The sequence below is a fragment of the Zeugodacus cucurbitae genome, chromosome 6 (assembly GCF_028554725.1).
Source record: "Zeugodacus cucurbitae isolate PBARC_wt_2022May chromosome 6, idZeuCucr1.2, whole genome shotgun sequence".
Lineage (NCBI taxonomy): Eukaryota > Metazoa > Arthropoda > Insecta > Diptera > Tephritidae > Zeugodacus > Zeugodacus cucurbitae.
In genome coordinates this window covers 5,231,274-5,257,105 of record NC_071671.1, presented here as the reverse complement: position 1 = coordinate 5,257,105, position 25,832 = coordinate 5,231,274, and the positions used below count along the sequence as shown (strand labels likewise).

At 34.2% G+C, this 25,832-nt stretch overlaps 1 protein-coding gene across 1 annotated transcript in view; it reads right to left on the bottom strand.

Annotated features, from left to right (window-relative positions):
* The window catches only part of LOC105211215 (uncharacterized), a 121,802-nt gene extending 96,220 nt beyond the window's left edge, over positions 1–25,582 (bottom strand). The window contains exons 1-3 of the mRNA XM_054232817.1: positions 25,371–25,582; positions 483–872; positions 106–399 (exon numbers count right to left, since the gene is read on the bottom strand). Coding sequence (XP_054088792.1) covers positions 106–399; positions 483–847 — 659 coding nt within the window. The 5' untranslated portion in view covers positions 848–872; positions 25,371–25,582. The remainder of the gene's footprint in view (positions 1–105; positions 400–482; positions 873–25,370) is intronic.
* Positions 25,583–25,832: the final 250 nt, after the last annotated feature.

Below are 25,832 nucleotides of genomic sequence, written 5' to 3'. Positions count from 1 at the left end.
ATTTGAACTTTACTTTTCAAACAGTTTTAGAATCACTGTAAAAGACGTGCTTACAACACAAAAGCTAAATGAAATGTTGCACAGAATTTCTCGTGTTTGACTCACCTGCCACACTTGGATACAGTACGCTCACAAATCGAATCCAGCGAACACTCGTCCTCCCCACCACCAATAGAATTGTAAACATTCTGATTCGTATCAAAACAGTAGCTACAACTACAATATGAATATTGCGAGCAGCAAAAAGATGAAGCCACCTCAGCTTCATCCAAATCTGTGATGTGTATAGAACAGTCACCATCACTATTCGAACAGCTGAGCTCGCGTTCCGTGTACACATGCGAGGAACGCGGTCGCGTGAGCGTATGACCTTCCGAAGCAGGTGCGCTGCGTCGCGATCTACGAAAGAAATTAACAAAATGAAACGAAAGCTCAACACAGTGCACACCTCAAAAAATTTCCGTGCTAGCGCGCATACTCACCTTTTACTGCGCGTATCCACCGTCTCCACCACCACGTTCCAGGTGCGATGTATCAGATAGAGTAGAAAGAGCATGCGCGATGTCTCACCATTCGGCGGCGCCGAAGCTGGCGGCGTTTTACAACGTCCATGACCGTGAATGTCATCGGTCGTGTGCTCACTACGCCGACGGCTGTGACGTGCCGGTAATGTCTTGGCTTTGCGTTGTGGCGCGCCGACGTCACCATCGTCGCAGAGTGTGGCGTGATAGCGTGACTTTTGATTTCGTGGTGTAGTGGAAGCGCGTGATTTGCCAGTATGGTTGTTGCTGTTGTTACTGAAAGCAGTTGAGCCGCGATGAACGGCATGCGTCAGTGAGTTGCCCATTATGGTAGCGGCATATGAAGAGTGGCTAGAAAAAGAGGAAGAAGAATAGTATTGTAGTAAAGAATTTTTCTAAGGTTAACTACCATGATTTGGACTTATTAAACTAAAACAAAACATAATCCCGACTATTACCACTACCGTGCCAGTCCATGTTGTCTACTTTCCATACTGAAGTTCTTTAATTCCTAAATTTAACAGGAACTTGAGCTTCAGAGACCTGGGTGGAAATTTTCTCAGTCCTTTCGATTTTGAAGTCTATGTAAGTATGCTACTCTGACTCTGCTTTGAGCAAGTTTCAGGGAGTTTCAAAGTCTCGGCGCCGACTTTCGGCTCACAGAACATCGATTTCCTGGAAACTGTAGTTCAGGGGCGGTTCGAATATGTATTAGTCGAGAGATCCATGCCTAATTAGATCTTCAACTATGTTCTACAAGTTTCCGAAGTAAATGCGAACAGCTCAGGGTGCTCAGTTCCGTGCTGAGTCTTTCATATAGTTCACTACTAATTTAATAAAGATCTCTTGATGCACCTAGGCCTAGCCACTCCTTAGCTGCCCGGGAGGGACCTCTTAAATATTCGTACATATCTTCTCCTTCTTCCTAGATGAGTTCGTAAAGCACTCGATTAGCTCTTACTAACCAATTTCTACTTTTTGATAATTAATTGAAAGGTTTAATTAAAATCCAACGAAATAAAAATAATGGCCAACAAAAATTATATTGCAAGAATTAGTAAAACTAATCGCTAATTTATAGCTCAATTTTTTAATATATACACCCATCAAGCTTAGATTGTAGTTTAATTTCATCGAAGGCCTAAGCACTCTGACCCATTAAAATCGACACCAATGCTACCTGACGCTTGGCAGCAACTCTTTCGGCAACTCTTTGCGAAATCTTTCACCCATTCCAAGCGATTTAACTGCAAAATTATAAGCTTACAATGGCCAGCGCTTCAAATCAAAAGCAACAAAAGCTAGCTAAGCTGTTGAGTTGCTAATTTTACGCTATTCAGTTTTTGTTTATTTCCTTGTTGTTGTTTTATTTTTAGCGCTTTTGTTTTGATCACTTTAATTTTGTTTTTGTCTGTTGATTTCATTTTTTTCTCTTTTTGTTTTTTTCTTTTTCTTCTTACATTCTACTGTCCGCCTCATTTGTCTATCTGTCTTCATCATCACTTTACACATTGCATTGTTCTATCAATTTCGTAATCACCTGTTGTTGTCGCTGACGTTGAAATGCAAATCTATGCAATTTTCATGGGTCAAGCTTGACTGCGCCAGCTCAGGCCCACATTGTACGCGTATGTCAGTGTTGTGAGTAATGTAATAGTAGTGTAGCCCCAAAATGTGTTGTTCTAATAATTGGTTTTTTGTTGTAGTTACATTTCGAAAATTGCTAAGTGTGCTAAGTTCAATTGAGGCTATTTGTGGATGGGAGGTCACGTAGGAAAAATTCAATCAGTGATGTTTAGTCACAGTAGATTGGAATCGTTGATTAATTCTCATTTTAAATTTACGATGTGGTATAAAAAATTGTTTGAGGTTATGAAATCTTGAGCTAATAACTTTGTTAGAAAGAGGAGTGGAAAATTCACCTTTATCTTTAAAGACACATCAGTACCCGATGACTAAGTAATATATCATTAACAAGAGCATAATTTATGAATATGTAGACGGTTCCAGCTTCGATCGAGATAAATTTCAAAATTTTATTTAAACTGACCTTAAAAGGAGATTAACAATTTTTGCTTAAAACTGAGAAATATCTTTAATATCCTTCAAACTTTGGAACCTCTTGACATAAACGAAAATGAACCCTACAAACACCAAGTAGAGGAATCTCAAACCACCGGTGATTCCAGAAAACCTTTACCAATACCATCTTCGCACCGAATCAAACATATTTACTCCTGCCTTAGACTCTTTATAACTAAAAATTCGCATTAACCCTTGAGCTATGTCCTAAATTTTCGTCGAACTTGCTGTGACGTTAACGTTCGTACCATTTCTGCACTTTACTTCGCTTGATTTGATTTGTGTAAAGTCAGAAAGTTTGCATATTTGCTCGTTTGGAGTGTTTACCGTTCAGCTTCGACAACTTTGGCAAGTAAATATGAAAAATATTTGTATGGATTTGCATTTCACAATATGGATATACTAACAGCTAGTAAACGGCATGCAAAAATATTTTGGTTGCATGCTTAAGTAGTTATTGTTTTGTTTTACAGTTAACTCCGCCTACTTAATGACTAGCAGGTGGAATTACCAATTATGATTATTAGCATAACCAATAATGTGAAAAGTCGACATAGGCATTTCAGGGCAGTAAAAAATTGTTTTTCCCTATTTTTGGTATTAAAAACTTAGAGTAGTCAATAAGGAGCTAATTTATTTAAATTTATTAAAGCTTTCTTATATTTCATCACCTTGCACTTTCTCGAAGAATATTTTCAAAACTTTGTAGTACTACGGTCATAAGATGCAGGGCTACCAAAGCTCTGTGAATATGGAACTCTTAAATGGTATATTGGCTTTACATGAATTAAACTTTTAGATGTTTAGGGCTTTTTTCCCCAGCAGAGAATAATGAGCCAGGGTGGTGGGGCCGGAGCCCTTCATTGCTTTTGGTCCGCAAGTTCTCAAAAATGGACTACTCGAAGGCGAAGTAGGAATCGCTACTGGCTGCAATTGCAGGGACTTCGCCAATCCAAACTGTTTCTCCCAAGAAACAAAATGAGACAAATAGTGGCACTTTGCACTGGCCACTGCAGACTAAGGCGTCATCTGAACAAACTCAGGATCTGCTCAACGGACCTGTGTAGATTCTGTGATTTGGAAGCGGAAAGCATCTACTCCTGGAATGTCACACGATTGCGGGGTTAAGGAGTCTGTTAATGGGGTCTCTATATCCCCAAAGGGAAAGTATCGCGACCACCAGCCCGGCAGCGTTACTAAGTGTTCTTAGAGTTACAGGACTGGATGGTATTCTGTGATAAACAGGAGAGGGCACAATAGACCGTAGGTCGCAGTGCGATCCTTAAATAAAATATAATTTAATCTAATGAGCCAATGATACTATTATCGAAAGTGCCAATGTCGATATCTTGAAATGTGAAACTGCTACAGAAGAAGCAGAAAGCAGCTTCGAACTAAAAAACTGCAATTCGGCTTTCAAGGCCAGAATGTCGGACTAAGAGACGGCGCTAAATGAGCTTGCACCATAAACAACAGATTCATCAACTTTCTTGAGCAAACAGCAATTAAAGCTATCCGCTAACACAAAATCTCACTGCATAAGATCATAAAAATACTCAACCAATAGACTAGACGTAGCAAACTCGATTAATATATGTGTGCCCAGTCATATCGGTATAGTTGAAAATGAAAAGGCGGATAAGCTACCCAAAACTTTTAGCTTCCTTAAACGCAACTTAAAGCAATAAATTGATAGTGTATGGACCAAAAAACTTCAATTTTTGGAAACGAGAGATGTAAGCAGCAAAACAGAGGTCACTTTCCTCTAAGAGACCAACTTCAGAAACTTGGTATAGTAGAAAAACTAAGGACACCATGTGCTTCGATAAAATACTCTTCCTTTAATGCTTTAGAATACTGTCTACAAACGGAAATGTCTTGAAAAACCTGCTCGCTTATGTAATTTTACCCTAAAATTATGCAAATATTATATATGATAAAAATGTTGCCTACATTTAGGCGAAGTTCCACACCTAGGATGATAATTATTTCATTACTATAGTAGCGGTGTTAAAAAATGATAATAATTAGTAGAATCTTAAAAAATAAACTATATTTTAAATAAAATCATATCGGAATATAACGATTTATTTTGAAATATAATAACCCCTACTGCAATTCAAAACTTCTCCTATGAATATATACTTTGATTCAAGATACTGTTAATAACCATTTCGTGCGATTTTAGCACTACAATTACATTTTAACTCCACACAACTAAAAGCCAATTTAATTTATTGATTCGAACGAGTTTTTAAACGTCACTAAATTTATATACTTAAGCAAGTTAATAAATTCTACACATAGCTGCAGGAATATTAGCAAGAAATTAATTTAACAGGAAAACTAACACATTCAGTATCTCAATAGTCAAATAATAGACATTAAGAGGCAGTATTAGAGAGTTAAGCGATCAATTCCAGTAGCTCGCGCACAATAAATTGCCATGACAATATACGCTACATACAACTATTGAAGTATTCACCATTGATAGCTGTCCAAATGACATGGCATGAGACGTATGCAAAATCGACTCCAAAGAGTTAGAGGCAATAAAGATGTACACTCAGATAGGTTAAAGAGTTGCTAATAAATAGAGGCTAAGATAAAGAAAAGCAGTGGTCTCGGAAGCGATCGGTTAAATTGAGGCATCATGCTGGCTCTCTGTAAATGTAACAACAACTGTGCAACAACATTCGATGATTGCATAATAGCACACTAATAATGCCAATCAGAAGAGCAATCAACGTACGAAGACTACCTGTGCTTAAAAGTAGTGCAACGACGCAGAGTTGCTTAGAATATAATAGACAAAACAATGCGGTCGTGCTGACTGCGACCGCACGCGTAATTGAGCAAAATTGACGGCAGTTAAGGCAGCATTGCAACTGACTGCGTGAGACATTTATCTTCGAACGCGTATGTAGAGCGTTCTGATAGCGAAGAAAATTGATAAAAAAAACTTAAAATTGCTTATTGCCACACACGCACTCACTCACACACATGCTATATATCAATCTGTAGTGGCATTTGTTCACGAAAAAAAAATACAACTCCTCTGGAAGCAGGCCAATACACTTGACTCCGAGCGGCGGATAATTTCAATTTATTGCATTGAAAATGTGTCGAACAAGCAATGTGGAATAACGCATTTGCCTGCAGTTCCTCGGGAAGCTCAAACAGGTTTACTTGTTTTACCTACTAACTGCTAGACTGTATGCGCTGAATATATTTGTTTGCACTCTAATCCAGTGCATCATCCTGCCAGTAAATTTGGTTTGCTGGCTAGCCGCAGGTGTGGCAGTTATGGCAACACGTCGCAACGCTGCAATTTATAGTGTTGTTCTCTAATGCGCACATATACGGCACGATGTTGTTGCTTGTATATAGTTATTATGATAAATGCTGTTGGTGCTCTCACCAGACACAGCTGCATCCTGTTCTATTTAATATGTGTATTTGTATACAAGTAGAGTTAGATCGATTTCAGGTTATCTGCCTTATTGTCGCACGTGTTTTGTGCCCACAGTCAGGCAATTGCCAAGTTTCGCACTTCGCATGTAAACGGTTAATTTAGAGTGGGATGTGTTCTCAATCGTGCAAAAGCCTGCTGTGCGGGCTTATGTGTATAATAAATGCAAAAATATATGGGAATTTATAGAAAGGATTTTATCGCTAGCGGCTAACCAGTGAACCAAAAAAAAAAGGTGATCGAATTTTTGTAGCTCAAATAATTTTTAGATTAAAAATTGGTTGTAAATTTTGGAATATATTAATGAAATTAAATAATAAATTAAAAAAAAATATTTAATATACATTTTTGAAATTTTATATTTTTTAGTGCATTTTCTTATTTTTTCAAAAAATTTTACTCAGATTTTGAAATAAAAAAAATATATTTTTTATATTTTGAAAATTTAAGAAATTATTTTTATATATTTTAGAAATTTTTGTAAATTTTGAAAAGTAAAGAAAAAAATATTTGAAAATACAAATTTTTGAAATTTTGTATTTTTAGTGCATTTTCTTATTTTTTTAATTTCCTTCAGATTTTGAAATAATAAAATATATATTTTTATAAATTTAAGAAATAATTTTTAGAAAAAAATTTATTGCACTTTTTGGCTACCAATTTTAGATATTTTTGTAAACTTCAAAAAAATTTTAATGAAATTAAATAACCAAAAAATATAACAAATGCAAAAGTATATTCAAAAACTTTATTTTTTGATATTTTGTATTTTTTCTAAATTTTTACATAAAAAAAAAAAATTTCAAATTTTTTACCAAAATTTTTTAAATTATTTTTAGAAAAAAAAATTATAATTCTTAAATAACAATATTAGATATTTTTGTAAATTTTGGAAATTTTTAATAAAATTAAATAACCAAAATATGATATAATATATGTATGTTAAAAAATATTTAAAATTATAAATATTTAATTCAATTATTTTAATATTTTATAATTTTTCAAAAATTTCCTATAATATTTTTTATTAAAAAAATTAAAATTAATTTTATACCAAATTTTTAAAAATGTTCGAATTTTCTAACCGTTAGTTTTTTAATTTTTTTAAAAGATTTTTATTAAAAATTGTGTTTTTTCTAAAAAAATTGATTCTTACCATAATTTAAAATTTTCCTAAACCTCTAAGCGATTTATTCGAAATAGATATTTTAAACAAATATTAAAAAATATTTGTATACATTTATAAATCAAGCCTCCTATAACCTTTAATGCCCACTGGGTAATCCTTTCTAACCACATACACGTACATACCAATCCCCAGCCGCCAAGAGTTCTAGTGACCCACTTACTTTCGGCTGCCGACTTGCCACATAAATAAATGCAAATAAATGGTAAGGCGTTTCAGTGGCATAAACGTGCCTTTATTTTTGTTATTATTTATTGTTGTAATACTCCTTTTCCCCGAATGCTTGGCATATTTATGTGTATCTCCAGCTTTCTAACATTCTTGTAGCAAATTTGCGCAGCTCCTGTTATGTAAAACATAGAGAACATTCCTTTTAAAGTATGTGATTTATAGTTATTGGTTTTACAACCACAGAATATGTGCCACAAAATAGTAGATATGTAGTTGGTCCCCTAACGGGTTTTTGTTATTTTGCACAACTAATTGAGTTAGATATTGAGTTATGGATATCAAAATGATGAGGATGATGAGTGGAATTTATGTGTGATGTGAGTTGAATTGGTGCACATTGTTGTTGTTGCTTCCGAAAAAAATACAAGAAATAAAAATATTGAAGGAGACTACCGTGTTAACAGTTCTCGGCAGTATGTAAAATGGTGCCATTTAAGTTATGTACATAGACCGGAGTCTCGTGTCCGAAATTGGTATAAACAGCATTATTATTTGATTTTAATTTTATTCGAATTTTTCGAACTACCTGGTTAAAGAGTTTTGTGTATATATAAATACAAATTTTTATTTACAATAGTTTCTCTGTTTTTCTATTGATTAAATGATTAAATTTATATGAAAATAAATTAACCTTAACCTTACTATAATCATACTCAAACAAACTACTAGAATCACTTCTGTGTCAATGTTAGTCTTACATTATAACAACAATTATGAGAATTACCGTAATTGTTCTCACCATTAGTCAGGTTTGTTTCTTTAGTCTTTTGTTTGAATAATAATTGTTTTTCTTTTGTTGTACTTGGAGGAATTTTCTCATATTGAACAACAACAACACGTGAATTCGCTACTTAACTATATATTTAGAAAACAATTATTGTTAAAAATTAATTTTAACTCTTAAAAGTATTTTTTTCTTCCAGAATAATCAGAATTATTTGACAATAAGCGGATATCGAATCCTTCACAAAGCAAAAAACACCGAAGAAGTTGTAAGCTGAGATATGAGGGTAGACCTTTAAAATACTTTTAAAATATTATATATACAAAAAATAATAAAATTTCGAAATAAAAAGTAATAAAAAAAAATTAAATAAAATTTCACATAAATATAATTTTTATTAAAAAAATTTTTATTATAAAAATTCAGTGTCCGTGTGTATGTTCCGAATGAACTCAAAAACGAGTCAACTGATATTCAGGAAAGTTGGCATATACATGTAATTTGGTCCAACTTAGATGATAGGATAGTTATTATTCATGGTTATCCATTGTATCGCCGCAGAAACGCTGATAATGTTGGTCATACATATAAAATGAGAACTTCAAATTCTAACCAATTAGAAATTGACAATCAATGGGTAGTACCATACTCACCACTATTCTCCAAAACTTACAAGGCTCATTTTAATGTTAAGCTTTGCAGTTCTGTCAAATCCATCAAGTATATTTGCAAGTACGTTAATAATGGCAATGATTTGTTCGTATTTGGAGTACAAAATATAGACGAAAATGATGAAATAGCACGCTACATTAGCAGCAATGAAGCTATCTGGCGCATACTTAGCTTCCCCATACACCATAGAGAACCTGCTATCCAACATCTTGCAGTGCATCTTGAAAATTGTTATCTTTCATTCTTACGAAACTACGGTCACAACATAAAATTGCATTAGCAGTTGCATCATCAGGCATAGCTGATACTTTGTTGGATGGTGGGCGGACAGCACATTCTGCTTTCAAGCTGTCATTAGATATTCATAACAATCCAAATTCAATGTGTAATATCAAAAAAAGAAGCGGAATGGCAGCAATGCTACGGAAGATTTCGATCATAATTTGGGATGAGTGTACTATGGCTCATAAGCATTCACTCGAAGCATTAAATAGGAATATGCAGGATTTAAACAATAGTGACAGGCTTTTCGGTGGTACTCTTTTATTACTATCTGCTGATTTCCGGCAAACGTTGTCAGTTATTCCTAGCTCTACTTTTGCAGATGAAGTTAATGTATGTCTAAAACAATCAATTTTATGGAGAAAAGTTGAAACACTCAGACTCTCAAAAAACATGCGAGTACAACTCCAAAATGATCCAACAGCACAAGAATTTTCTAAAGAATTACTGGATCTTGGAAACGGTGAAATAGAATTTCATCAAGATACCCAACATATTAAATTGCCAGATAATTTCTGTACTGTTGTTCAAACTAAAAATGAACTGATTGAGAGTGTCTTCCCAGATATACTAAATAGCTATTTAAATCATGACTGGTTTAGTAATCGTGCAATTTTAGCAGCGAAAAATGTTGATGTTGATCTGATTAACTACCAGATATTACCAGGTGATTTAATGTTATTTAAGTCTATCGATGCTACTGTAGTAGAAAACGAAACAGTGAATTTCCCAATTGAATTTTTAAATTCTTTAGACTTATCAGGAATGCCACCACACAATCTACGATTGACAATTGGATCACCGATTATTCTACTGCGTAATTTAAACCCTCCTAAACTATGCAACGGCACACGTTTAGTGATCAAAAGAATTACTGGAAACGTTCATGAAGCAACTATGTATTTTGACAGGAAAGTTTAAAGGAGAAATTGTTTTGTTACCACGTATTCCGATGATACCATCCGATTCTCCCATACCATTTCAAAGAGTACAGTTTGCCATTCGTTTAGCTTTCGCGATGACTATAAATAAATCTGAAGGCAAACAGTGTCTATTTGCGGTTTAGAATTGGAAATTCCATGTTTCTCTCAGGGGCAATTATATGTGGCGTGTCCACGAGTAGGAAGACCATCAAGTTTATTTCTATTAACAAAGGACCAAAAATACAGTACACCCATTGGCGCTTCATTGAACATTAACTGAGATTTATTACGATTAAAAACATTTAGAGTATATATATCAAATAAAAATATTTAAAGTATTTATTAAATATGTTATTCAATTTGTTATAAAAATGTTATGTTAATTTGTGTTAAATTTTGTCTTTCAAATTCTTCTTGAATCAATGAAATTTATATTTACTTTTAATATTTTCAATTTTCAATAATTTATTAAAATTATTCACTGTGAACTCAAGTTACAGGAAATTTTAAACTAATTACAAATCAACAAAAAACAACAAAGACAAAAACAAGTCTACATAAATACGTACAAATTATGTCTGCCATAGACCTCAGCATTCAATAGCAATGACAATGGAGTGAAAAAAGTGTAAATTATGACATTTAAACGCAAGTAGATTTACAGCGACACAAAGATAAATATATGCAAATTTCTCTTTTCAACGACAAAGATAAAAAGTTTAAACAAAAAAAGCAAAAAAATATCGAAAAATACAAAAAAAAATTAAAAAATACATAAAAAGTTGACTTGACTCATACTTTACAGCATACAACAACAACAACTACTACTTAATAAGCCGTCAATGTATTACCATTGTCAAGAAAAAAACATTAATTAAGATCTGGCAACCATACAAAGCAATGCGACAACTCAATCTCAGAAATAAAGCTGGCTGTTAGCTGTGCAAAATTCCAAAAAGCAGTGAAAAATATAAGCCAACACATTTCATGTAACAACAAATAAATTTAATTATGAAAACAGACACAAATCAGTTAAAAGCAAAATTTCATAAATTCATTCAAAATCCAACTGGTTTTTATGTTTTGTGCTGGCCAAACGAAAGACTCAAGCAGCGAACTTGCTAATGCCCACACACTTGCACTGCCAGCGCGCAAACACACCCACACGTATGCAAGTAGAAGGTATATGCCACAGGATGTGGCATTGACGGCAAGTTTATCGAAAAACAGCAGCGATAATGTTGCAACTCGTTGTTGTACAAAATGTTGCAAAAACAAAATCTATATCTTCGTATGTCGCAGCTACCAACGCTACCAATCGCTAAGCTGTTTGGCAGCCGCTGTTTGAAAAGTAGAATTGGGTCAGTGCTTTGACACAGCAGATTTTTTCTTCAAACACCAATAAATACGATACGATACGCATGCTTGTATGTTTGTGTTATATGCGCTGTGGTGAATGCAGAAAAGAGGTCATAATGACGATTACAACTCACATGCTTGGCGGACGCAGCAGCAACAAAAAAGCGGTGTGATTAAGAGAAAACCAGAAATGATAGAGTATCTAATGCATATCTAAGCGCAAAAATAAAGTAGAAGTGTTTTCACGAATTTATTGCAAAGAGTTACGGTTATTGAAGTGTGATGCAACAAAATGTGGTAATGGAAGGAAAGAACAAAAAAAAACATTATGCTAAAGACGTAAAAAATCTAAGCCCATTTACAAGAGTATTGTTGAAAGTTATTAAATGAGTAAGAGCTAAGTTCAGGTGAAGCAAAACATTAAATAATTTTTTCAACTGTATTTTTTGGCTATACGAGATATTCACGCCAATCACCCGGAAAGACTGAAAACAGATCATTTAGTATATATGGTTCCGAAGAGGTCTGGACAATATGTATGCAAGATTAACTGCATTATCTGAACATACCGAAATAAACGGCATAAAGTCAGCCCAAAATTCTAAAATCATTAAACGAGGTCTGTTAAAAAAATAATGGGATTTTTCGTTTTTTGGAAAAAAAAATTCATTCGTCTGCATTAATGTTTTCGCCTTCATTATAGTCTCCATTCGATATAATATACTTTTCAAATAAAATTTTTGGTATGCATTAGCGTCTTGCAGCGATTTCTCGTATGCTCGTATGCTTGTATGCGGTCCTTTAAGGTTACCTTTATTTTTATACTCTCGCAACAAATGTTGCTAAGAGAGTATTATAGTTTTGTCCACATAACGGTTGTTTGTAAGTCCTAAAACTAAACGAGTTAGATATAGGGTTATATATACCAAAGTGATCAGCGTGACGAGTAAAGTTCAAATCCGGATGTCTGTCTGTCCGTTCGTCCGTCTGTCCGTCTGTCCGTCCGTGCAAGCTGTAACTTGAGTAAAAATTGAGATATCTTGATGAAACTTGGAACACGTGTTCCTTGGCACCATAAGAAGGTTAAGTTCGAAGATGGGCGGAATCGGACCACTGCCACGCCCACAAAATGGCGATAACCAAAAACACATAAAGAGCTATAACTAAGCCATAAATAAAGTTATGAAAGTAAAATTTGGAAGATAGGATCGCATTAGGGGCACATTTAAATGTATTTTTTTTGGAAAAATGGGCGTGACCCCGCCCCCAAATAGATTTTTTGTATATATCTTGCAAGCCAATAAAGCTATATAAACCAAACTTTCTGCAGTCGTTTCTTTTAGCCGTTTCCTTATACAGTCCAAAAATGAAAGAAATCGAATAATAACCACGCCCACTTCCCATACAAAGGTTAGGTTGAAAATGACTAAAAGGGCGTTAACTCAATAACAAGAAACGTCAGAAACGTCAGAAACGTCAGAAACACCAAATTTTACATAAGAAATGGCAGAAGGAAGCTGCACTGAGATTTTTTTACAAAATGGAAAATGGGCGTGGCGTCGCCTACTTATGGGTCAAAAACCATATCTAAGGAACTACTCGACAGATTTCAATGAAATTTGGTATATAATAATTTCTTGACACCCTGATGACACTGGTGGAATATGGGCGAAATCGGTTCACAACTGCGCCTACTTCCCATATAACTCAATTTTGAATCTTTCTGATTCGTTCTTTATAATGTATACAATAAATACATTGTAAAGTATACAAATACTGTATTTGAGCTGTGACATCTCTTGTAGAAAAATTTTCAAAATCCGACTATAACTTTTCAAAGCCCGAATGTCGAATATGAAGAATTCAGTGCCTAAGGGTAATTTTTCACCGAAAATATAGGTAAATCTCTAAATAAATTGCGAAAGTATAAAATGTTCGGTTGCACCCGAACTTAGCTTTCCCTTACTTGTTTGAAATAGAAATAGCCAACGCAGCAATGTCTGGCGAAAATGGAGGCTGGCGCATCGTTACGGTATTGTTTTTGGCCAAGAATTCATTAACAGGAAACGAAGTATGAGCTTTTAACAAACCCTTTAGGAGAATAAAAGCAATGTATACCGCTGATTATTTTAGCGTACTTCAGGGGCATGTTTACCAACATAATAGAACAAACTAATAATTGTACTTTTCGACAATTGGAAGATTGGAAATCTCCGCATTTTTTTTAAACACACCTCTTATATCCATTTACTTCCACTGATACCATTACCTATTTCTTTTAACTTAATTTTAAAGACCTTCAAAATCATTTTGTAGAAATTTGTACAATTCGCCTCATTTGAAGGTCCTCCGGATACAACGTTTTACTTCCATCTTCTCCTTTTATAAAACAACAAAAATTCTTTCACCACCATTAAAATTGTGTAATGTTCATCTGCATTCTTCTAAGTAGATAATCGTAAATTCTGAAATTTTTTTCGTACAGAATTTATGTGCTAAACAACTCTTAAAAGCATACCTGCCTCACAGATAAGAATTTCTGAACCTGTTTATGCATCATTTCCTTGCCAACCAGCTGACTTAATTGTAAATTATCACAGCATACGTTCTCTCGGCGATCTTATGGCCGTCGCAATTAGATAAATGCATTGAAAAGTGTCACAGACTTAAACATTTGTTATGTAATTACCATGTGTGTATGTGCGTGTGTGTGCAGGCCATTTGAACAGTTTAGTAAACAAGCAAAGTAAACTTGTTTGAAGAACAAGAAGTGCAGACCATTAATATCTACCACCGCCAAGGAACTATTTTCCGCTTTTGATAAAAGCATGTTGCTCCGGTGCAGACGTGATAAGAATTGAGGTTACAGCGGCATGTTTGGCACATAAAACTGGGTTGTTGAGCTTGTAATGCGAGAAATTTATTATAGAAAATAGCAATAACAACAAAAACAAAATTCATTCATTAGCGCTTTGAGTTGGCAAACTCTTGCTTCACCCTTTGCATAAGACCTGTTTGCTGTTATTTAGTTCACTTTGTATAGTTCTGGCTTGCAATTAACGATGCGCGCATAGATACATTTATCATTGAGCTTGACTGTTTAAGAGCAATTATTTACTGCCTATATTCATTAGCGTGGCTTTAATTGTTGCAAACGGTTGTTAGTAGCATTATATGTTGAGCTACGGTGGAGAGTTTAATAGTAAAGTAAAGGCAGTTTTACATAATTAATCCACCTTAAATGTAACACAGTGGGCATCGACAACTTTTTGCAAAAATTTTATATTTAATAAATTATATTTTCATTTTAATATTTAAAAAATGACTTCACAGTAAAATTCGAATTCGGATCTTAACCATGCCTACTTTCTATATAATACCCTTTTAATTACACCAGATTTTCTCACATTATATCAGTTAAGGCAAGCATTAATAAAGAATTCGAAAATCATGTGCGAAATCGGTTCATAACTTTTCAAGTTCCCAGATAGCGATTATATATTCTACTGCAGACGATTTTGTACCAAAAGATCTCGTAATTTTATGAAATATCTTAACAAATAAAGTGTGTATCTTTCCCTGAGAATACTGTGGTTAGCTTAAATCGGATAAATATTTCCTTTAGCCCCCATATACTTAATATACATATCTAACAATTCATCCAGTTGACTTTAAACCGTAGGAATCGGTCAGCTTATATGATATCTTCTATATAATGTAGTCCGATGCTGGAAATACGCATACATTTGAAATTTTCGCCTAAGCTTATACACGAGGTGTGTTCAAAAACTTATGGAATTTTTAATTTTTTTTAAAGCTCACACTTTCATACTATAACGATGCCCCGCCACCATATTCGCCAGAAGTGACTCCGTGTGTCTTTTTCCCATTTTCCAAAAAAAGCGAGCCTTAAAGGGTTAAGGCAGGCGAGAAGTCGCTGAAAGAGTTAAACGCTATCTCTAAAATCGAGTTTGGAGAAGTGTTTCGACGATAGGAAGACGCGCATAATTTCAAATGAGAACTATTTTGAAGGTGACAACATTAACTAATGAGTTTTTTCAAAAAATGAAAATTCCCGATATTTTCTGAATATACCTTGTATCGAGGTGCTAACCAAATCTGCTATCGATTGATTAATTGCATAAATAAGGCTTTGCATTTTTTTCACATTGCCTGTATTCTCCGGATTTGGAACCGGCGACCTTCTTGTCCTCTCAGACTTTAAGTGAATGGTCGCTGTAGAGGACTTACGAAGATTAAGATCTATTTTGAAGCGAATATCCTTTTAAATTATAACACATGGTTCATCTTGGGTATATACTACCAAGATCGAATTTATAAAACAAACAAGAACAAGAACAGTTTGAGAACCAGTTAATGAACATAAATATTTTAAACATATTAGGTCTACAACTTTGATTCCGCCGGCTTTTTTTTTGTATAAAACCGGTTACAAATGTCGACGAGCCTCAGTCGCACTTTTCTTGGAATTAAAAAAAAAAAATTAAAAAAGAAAAGCAAAATTTCCCGCAAATGTCGAGAATTCGGCTCAAAAAGTGACATTTTCAGTTGAGAATAAGTTTGCGATGCAAACAGATCTCTACAAATATTTTGTTGTGTTAATGTTGACACAAATGTCCAAAATCGATATAAAGTCTATTGGAAAACGGCGGAAGCAAAGTTGTGGACTTTAATCATCCCGCCATCCCCATTTTAATTAAAAAAGAATCAAGAACAAAATTATAAATAATATTCTAGGTCAAATTTAATCTACTATTAACTATGCGACTATGGAAAATTCCAAACATTAGAAAGTGTTCTGCAACTCACAGTGATTACAAAACAGTCACAGCATTACAAACACACACTTCAATTGTAAAATAAATTGGATATCAGAAAAAATGCACGCTATTGTTGGAAGACAAGCAATAAACAACGGGCGAACAATGTGACAAAGCACGTTGGCAACAAGAAGGCGAAGAGTAGTGTGAGTCTGCGCAGCTTACAAAGGCGGATTTAGAAGTGTAATATGAAAAGTAGCGCGTTAGAGAGGCAAAGTAGTTGAGTGTGGCAATGTGAATAGAAGTTTGGCTAAGATATACTTAACATATTATATATGTACATTCATATATACAACTGAGAAAACTTGCCTCACTGCAATGCTTACAACAAGCCGGCGACTTATTATAGAAATTAATCGTTGAAAGAAATGAAGATGTGCTCATAAGCGGAGCTGTGGAGAGTGGGTCAGCTTGTCATTAAAAATGGAGCTTATTTGCTTGCTTATTAATAGTATGCGATAAAAAAATTTTGTATTTCGAAACACATGTCAACTTAGTGACAATACAAATTGAAAACGAAAAGTGTTTAAAAAACTGAAGAAATGGAAATTTGAAAAGTAAAATTTTAGTATGAAATATTGGTAAAAGTTGAAATGTAAAATGCCATACAAAACAATAGCCAACAAACAATAGCAGCTCATTTGCGGCAGTAACATGCTTTTCCACTTCCAGCGCATTTTTCACTCAGCTGCCAGCCGCCAAGCGGTGAGCGGTCAAGTTGCGGCGTTGAAAGCTTAACAAGATACGCTCACCTCTGACACACACACAGGCGTTACATGGCCTCTTACAGCGCCGGCAACAGCTTTATCAGCACAAGGCGAGGAGGTGTACTAACAAATTAAGTATGAAGCCTGGTGATATTATCAGGAGAATACATGTTATAGTGTTTAAGAAAAGAAAGAAAAAATAAATTTAAAAAATCATATTATATATAGTAGAAGCATTCGTTTGGCAATTTGCTGTATGACATTACAAATTGATGGCAAACAATTTGCCAAAACAGCCAAAGAAGAATTTCTTTGCTGTCAGTCCAAACTGTTTGTAAAGGGTCATTTTTTAAGAGCTTGATAACTTTTTAAAAAAAAAAAACGCATAAAATTTGCAAAATCTCATCGGTTCTTTATTTGAAACGTTAGATTGGTTCATGACATTTACTTTTTGAAGATAATTTCATTTAAATGTTGACCGCGGCTGCGTCTTAGGTGGTCCATTCGGAAAGTCCAATTTTGGGCAACTTTTTCGAGCATTTCGGCCGGAATAGCCCGAATTTCTTCGGAAATGTTGTCTTCCAAAGCTGGAATAGTTGCTGGCTTATTTCTGTAGACTTTAGACTTGACGTAGCCCCACAAAAAATAGTCTAAAGGCGTTAAATCGCATGATCTTGGTGGCCAACTTACGGGTCCATTTCTTGAGATGAATTGTTCTCCGAAGTTTTCCCTCAAAATGGCCATAGAATCGCGAGCTGTGTGGCATGTAGCGCCATCTTGTTGAAACCACATGTCAACCAAGTTCAGTTCTTCCATTTTTGGCAACAAAAAGTTTGTTAGCATCGAACGATAGCGATCGCCATTCACCGTAACGTTGCGTCCAACAGCATCTTTGAAAAAATACGGTCCAATGATTCCACCAGCGTACAAACCACACCAAACAGTGCATTTTTCGGGATGCATGGGCAGTTCTTGAACGGCTTCTGGTTGCTCTTCACCCCAAATGCGGCAATTTTGCTTATTTACGTAGCCATTCAACCAGAAATGAGCCTCATCGCTGAACAAAATTTGTCGATAAAAACATTTCGAACCGAACACTGATTTTGGTAATAAAATTCAATGATTTGCAAGCGTTGCTCGTTAGTAAGTCTATTCATGATGAAATGTCAAAGCATACTGAGCATCTTTCTCTTTGACACCATGTCTGAAATCCCACGTGATCTGTCAAATACTAATGCATGAAAATCCTAACCTCAAAAAAATCACCCGTTATAAGTAGTATACCGCGTGGCAACACAACCGTTAGCATTCAACACTTGCCACACAATGCACATGTCTACTAATATTACTGCCACTGCCACACATGCCAACAACAATTTTGGTCATAAATCTTCCTTTTTATTTCTATACATATATATTTTTACTACACTCGCGTATATTTGAGTGCAGCAAAGCTCAATAGCACTACACTACAGTAGAATAAAAAATAAAATGTGTGTCAATGCTGCCGCGCTCGCACTCGCCGGCGGCTTCTTATTAAGATGCAATACGGAATACAGCGCTTGCCTCGCAGCCATCGCGCTTACACACAGATGCACTCACATTTATACGTGTGTGTTTGAAGCTTATAATGAAGCTTATAATTATCATTCCGCAGCAAATGATCAATTTCTGGATATACATGTGCATTATTGTGTACAGTTAATTGCATGTTCCGGCTACTGCTGACTGTTTGTTGCCATTTTATGAAGCTTATAGAATTATTTGCATAGCCTTGTGGCAGAAAAAAGTCTTGTCTTAGCAACGATTTGTGAATTTTTATATTATTTTTCCATTCGAGTGCTCATAAAAATTCTTGTAGAAATTTTTATGGCAAATTCTTGTCGCTATCTACATTTATCTGCGCAACGTCGCATTGTATTCTTTAATAAAGTGGGTTTAAATCAGATTTTATGTCAAAAATATTTAAATATCAATGCTAGAAAATTGTTGTGGCACGTCGAACTCGGGATTGGCATAGTTAATTTTGAAATATTTTAATTTTTTCTTCTAAAAAGACATTGATTAATAATAAAAATAGTAGAAAACAATTTGGTGCAGAGTGTTTTTATTTATTTTTCAATTCTTTATATTATTTCTACTTATCTCTTCACCATTCACTTCCTCTTTATTCCTCTGTATTTTTTATCTTATTCTATTGTATCATATCGTTGTATATCTTATACTTTCCTATCTTGTACATACTATCCTATCCTATTTTAACCCGTCTCATCGTACCTCATTTCATCCTGTCCTATCCTATCATAATTAATACCAACCGTACCAATTTGGTCATAAACTATCCTATCCTATCCTATCCTATCCTATGCTATCCTAACCTAACCTATCCTATGCTATCATATCCTATCCTATCCTATCCTATCCTATCCTATCCTATCATATCCTATTCTATTCTATTCTATTCTATCCTACCCTATCCTATTATATTCTATTCTATCCTATCCTATCCTATCCTATCATATCCTATTCTATCCTATCCTATCCTATCCTATCCTACCATATCCTACCCTATCCTATTATATTCTATTCTATCCTATCCTATCCTATCCTATCATATCCTATTATATTCTATCCTATCCTATCCCATCCCATCCTATCCTATCCTAACCTATCCTATCCTATCCTATCCTATCCTATCCTATCCTATCCTATCCTAAACCTAACGATGGATTATGTTCCATCCATCGGACGCGATCGTATTAAATACTATACCTCATCCCACTATATCTTGTTTTATACTATCCCAACTCATTATCTCTTCTCATATCACATTTTATTATACCCTACTCTCATATAAATTCCTTTCCTTTCTGCTCGATTCCCATCACTTATCAACCGTTTTTCTTTTATATGTCCTTATCACTTATTTGTTCGATATATTTTGTAAGAGTCCAGCTTGAACATTGATGCCTCTTCTACAATAGATGAAAAATTATGCTCGTAACCTCGTCTAAAAAGGTCTTCCAGGTTCATACCATTATTTTGATGTGATTATTATATACCAAGCAGGAGGTTTCCTTTGATAATCATATAAAGTAATAAAGGTACTGTCCACTTTTTAGCCTCAAACTCCCATAATGATAAACCGGAAAATATGGAATAAGGAGATCTTTCAAAATATTGAAATCAAGCAGTTATTTAAATAGATACTGAAAATTTCGGACTCTCACGAAGAATTCGGATATTACGAAATAGATACTCATATGGATACTTGAGACCCCTTTTATAACTGAAACATGCCTATCCACCTAATATGCTCCACATGCTCTTGTCAGTCTAGTTTCACTATTACTCAGTGATATCATCAACACGCTAATCCAAGAGGAAGTAATTTATTACCCAAGCAACATGTTTCCATCTCTGGTTGCTCGGCTGGTTTGCCGCCAGCGGTGAATATTTTCAGCCAGATTATCTAACACACGTCAAACTGGCAATGGACATAAACAAATTGCTGAAATGAGTGCAATCAAAAAGGACTACTCGACCAACACTCCTTGAACTGGTTCAAAACTGCCCAAATAAATGGAAAAATCTGTATGCACATTATTTTCACTGGAAATGCCATCAGAGCATACCAATGCAGATTGGTATGCAGTTGCTTGTATGCGACTTTATTTGAGACAACATAAAAATCACATCAAGCGTGCAACTTTATCAACTTCATTGGTCAGCAAAGCAAAGCGCATTTGCAACAGGCTTGCAATTAAAATTACACATACATACACATATATCCAATCATATGTATGTAAACACATGCGTTTATGTTGCTTGTGTAGCATTCGGTGAAAAAGAGATCATTGAACGCTCGCATCTGAGCGACAAAGGTACTGGTACAGCGGTCAAACAAGCCAAACCTAACCGACAAATCAACCAAGCGTTGCAAGTATGTTTTTCATATACATATGCACTTATATGTATGGTATATTAGCAGCAACGAGTCTAAACCGATAGCACATTGATTAGTCCGACTTTCACCGATCGCCGTACTCAAATGCACATGCCATGTGAAAAATATTTGCAAATAAAATATTACTTGGAGTTTTAATGTCACTATAAAATCGGTTTTTGCAATTGCGTTGCATGTGTGTATGTATGTATTTTATTTATAGTACGTAGATGCAATGCGGGCGTTGCAGGCCGTAATTAAAGGCGACGGATGTTTTGGTGTAACCTCATTGGAGTTGTTTTGTTGATGAAAGAGGTGGAGAGCGAAGCGATGAAATACGAAAATCAAGATATCATCACAGCAATATTTCAGCAAATATTTATCGCTAAATTTAAAACTTTGCAGCACGTTAAGAAAGTATCGATATATATAAAAGGTATCGATAAATTTATGATAATATTTATCGATAGATTTAAAATTTTACAGCACATTCATTAAATATCGATAAATATGAAAATCAAAAGATCAACACACATTTGATAACATTTTGCAGCACATTAATATCGAATATCATGAAGTATATGCAATGTTTATCGATAATTATACAACTTTGTAGTGTATTTTGTAATATCGGCAATATATTGACAGACTGTGCAGTGCATGTAATAAATGTGTCAGAATTTATTTAAAGAAATTGGTTAAATATCGATGCAATTAATCGATACATTTGAAATTATATAGTGAACTTATCAAATAAATGAGGATTAAGCGGAATATGTGGATTCTGGTAACATGAAACTGAAAGTAGACGATGAAAATTCAAATACCGATAAATATATGCAAAAATTGTTACTTTCCTCGTTTGCAAGTTATGATTTATCGATAATTGTTATATCAATTTAAACCGCTAATGAAGTCTAAAAGTACAAATTTCAAAATAATCGAAATTTTTTCATATTGTGTACTTATTAAAATTGAGAGGAGTAAAAGAAAAATTTAGATTAAGTATGATTCTAGTACTTTAGATCTGGAGGTAGAAATCGAAATTATAAATTTCGCTAAATATTACTTCCAGTCGACTCCAAGTTGCCTATAAGAGAGAAAAGGTATTTCAATCTAATTGCCCAAAGAACAACTTTAAGTTGCCAATCATCTCCAATACAGCTAACGAGTCGCTTGGGTTTAAACGTCATCTTCTGAAATTATTAAAATCATAAAAAAGCTGAATCCAAACAAGTCGTCAGGGCACGATAAAATTCAACCTCCAAAAATGCTAATTGAGTTGCCAAATATTGCTTTAACAGTGCTCTCCTTGCAATTTCTCTCCTTTCCAATTTCATGGAAAAAGTTGCAGATCATCATGTTAGACAAACCAGGGAAAGACTTGAAACAGGCGTCTTCATACAGACCAATCAGTTTTCTACCCTGTCTTTCTAAAATATTTGAAAAAGTGTTACTATCAAAGATGGCTCTTTTCCTCCATGAAAATAATGTAATACCAACGCACCAATTCGGTTTTCGTGAAAGTAAATAGAATTACTACCGAAATCAGAAGGGCGTTCGAGTATAGAGAGTACTGTTCTGCTATATTTCTAGATGTTGCTCAAGCGTTCGATAAAGTATGGCATGACGTGCTTTTATATAAGATTAAAAAAGTTTACCTCTCAAAATGCATAAAACCTTGGAGTCTTTTTTAAAAAATATGAAGTTTACTTTCAAAGTAGGAGTCTTCATATCTGAAGAACGACCAACAAAAGCTGGTGTACCGCAAGGCAGTGTTTTAGGGCCAACTCTATACATAATCTATACAGCAGACCTTCCAACAGCTAATAATGTTTTAACATCAACTTTTGCGGATGACACAGCTTTAGTGAGCCGAAACAAATGCCCAATTATAACATCAAGAGTGTTAGAAGATCATTTGATTTTTGCCGAAGAATGGTTAGCCAACTAGCGTATAAATGTAAATGAAACAAGTAAGGAAGGGCTAAGTTCGGGTGTAACCGAACATTTTATACTCTCGCAATTTATTTATTTAACTTTATTTATATTATATAATACACAATTTGACCCACATATTCGTCATATATATTGTATATAGTCCATTGAAAGTTGGAAACCATAATATTAGGTTAGAAGCACCGAAGTCCTCATGTTCGATATATGGGGCCTTGAAAACATATGTTTCGATTTCGTCGATTTTTAGAATGGGACTGCCACACTATAAATGCAGTATTTATGCAAAGTTCTGTTCCGATATCTTCACTAGTGCTTCCTTTATATATTGTAAAGTAAACTATTCAGGTGGACTTCAAAGTTCTGGTATATTGGAAATAGGTTGTGAACCTATTTGGCTTATTTTCACAACATATCATTGGGATGCAAGGAAAATATTACAAACCAAATTTCATTTCATATATATAGGTAGAGTAGTTTCGGAGATATGGTTTTTGACCCATAAGTGGGCGGAGCCAAACCAACTAAAAGTTTTGTATACCAATTTGGGTGGAGCCCTTTTGTACCATCTTTATATTGAAATTTAAGGTTTCTGGTGTTTTCCCTTACTGATTTAAAGCATTTTTAGTCGTTTTCAACATAACCTTCGTATGGGAGGTGGGCGTGGTTATAATCCGATGTTGATATAGCTTTAGTAGTTTACGAGATACATATGTACAAAAAACTTATTAGGGGACGGGGCCATGCCAACTTTCCCAAAAAAAATTACATCCAAATATGCCCCTTCCTGGAACAATCCTTTGGACAAAATTTTATTTCCATAGCTTTATTTATGGCTTAGTTATGCCACTTTATGTGTTTTCGGTTTTCGCTATTTTGTGGCCGTGGCAGTGATCCGATTTTGCTCATCTTCCTATGGTGCCAAGAAACAAGTGTTCCAAGTTTCATCAAGATATCTTAATTTTAATCAAGTTACAGCTTGCACAGACGGACGGGCGGACGGACAGACAGACATCCGGATTTGAACTCCACTCTTCACCCTGATCACTTTGGTATATATAACCCTATATCTAACTCGTTTAGTTTTGGGTGTTACAAACAACCGTTATGTGAACAAAACTATAATACTCTCTTTAGCAACTTTGTTGCGAGAGTATAAAAATTTGGTTAGAAACGTTCAGAAAAGACATTGTCTAAATATTGTCTCAATACAAACAAATATTAGAAATATCATACAAAATGAGCATTCAAACTTTATAGAAAAAATATTATTACTACCATAATATCAAAGAAATATAAAACTAAAAATCGGCTGCTAATCGAAATTATTAACATTAAGTTAAATTGCACGATTTGAGAAAACAAACAATACTAGCAGTTATGTTGACTTCGTCTAGGTTAAAGATTAAAAAAGTCGATATTATCCTGTGATCGAAGTTTTTTCTGGTAGGATTTTTTGCTAAAAGCTTTTATTACTTTTGTTCACATTTATTTTATCAGTATATACCGCTCACTACACGAATTTTATTTGATTTTTATCATAATATTTTTCCTCTAATTTAACCACAATCCTATCATTTCACAACACAATAAAAATTTTGCGGAGTCGTAAAAGAAAATTAGCCATAAAAATGATAGCACACTCACTTGTGCGGATGCACAACCATTTCCTGTGGTTGCATTTATGTATATGTACAAATACTCATGTAAGCAAGTGCATTCGATAACTACACGCATATTAGGGGGGCCAATGCACCGCCAAAGTGCGACTTTTACTTTTATTGCAAGTCATTTAATTGATATGTGATGAGATTGCAATTTTTAACGATTTACTTCATTTTATGATATTAGACATTTCATGGTTGTTAATAAATAACTAAAGAAGATTATTACATTTGTTTATATAACAAGCGCCACAGGTAGTAGATATGCAACAGATATTTAATTAATTTTTATTTTTTTTTAGGTGACAAATATTTTTTTTTTCATTTATAAAAGCCGACAAATTGTTATATAATATGTATTGCATGACATTTTTTTCCTTTATTTTTTCTTGCATAAATAAACTCTATTTACAAGTGCAAGCTGACTAGAGCACCACTTTCACACATAAATTTTTGTAGGAAGATGCTTGACCATGAAGTAAAACTCTTGTGTTGTTGTTGCAGTAAACTTGTGCTGACAGCAATTACAATTATCAAACACTGTTATTAGTGAGTAATTGCTGTGAAATAAATTAAAAAGTGGTCAGTAAGTGAGCTGTTGTGGGTTGAGAGCTGGTAAAAATAAAGAAAATATATTTTTACTATCACTTTCGGTGATATACTCAAACGACTAGTGGACAAAGATGTCACCAATATTAGTTTGTTGTAGTTGTAAAATTGATTTTTAGTATTATATTTACATGTAAGATTACTATTTTCATATAAATTTTCAATAAAATTGATTTTGCTTTCCACACTACTCACCTACTAAATTTTATAGCAGCGCCATGACAACACTGACGATTATATGAATTTTAGTAGTTTTTTTCACTCAGCTTTCGTTGAAATTGGTCACTTTTCTTTAAGCACTTTATTTGTTGTTTAATTACACAAAATTTTACACAAAAATCAATCAATTGTTGTGGATGCTAATTCGCTGTTGTTATTGTTATAAGCATTTATTTAATTATTGTTTTGGCACACAATTTTTTTGTTTGGAATCGTCAACTATGATTTCAGTTAACAATTTTATGTCACACACACAAAGTGGCAGCGGCTAAAACTTGTAAAAGAAGAAAGTCGTAGAGATAATTAGTTGCGCATGCGCGATTCTATGGACAACGCACACTTTACTATATTTGATTGTTTGTAAGAATCACTGCAGCTTATTCTTATATCTAAACAAAACAATGACAAGCAATTAATAATTTCGTCGAATTCACCTGT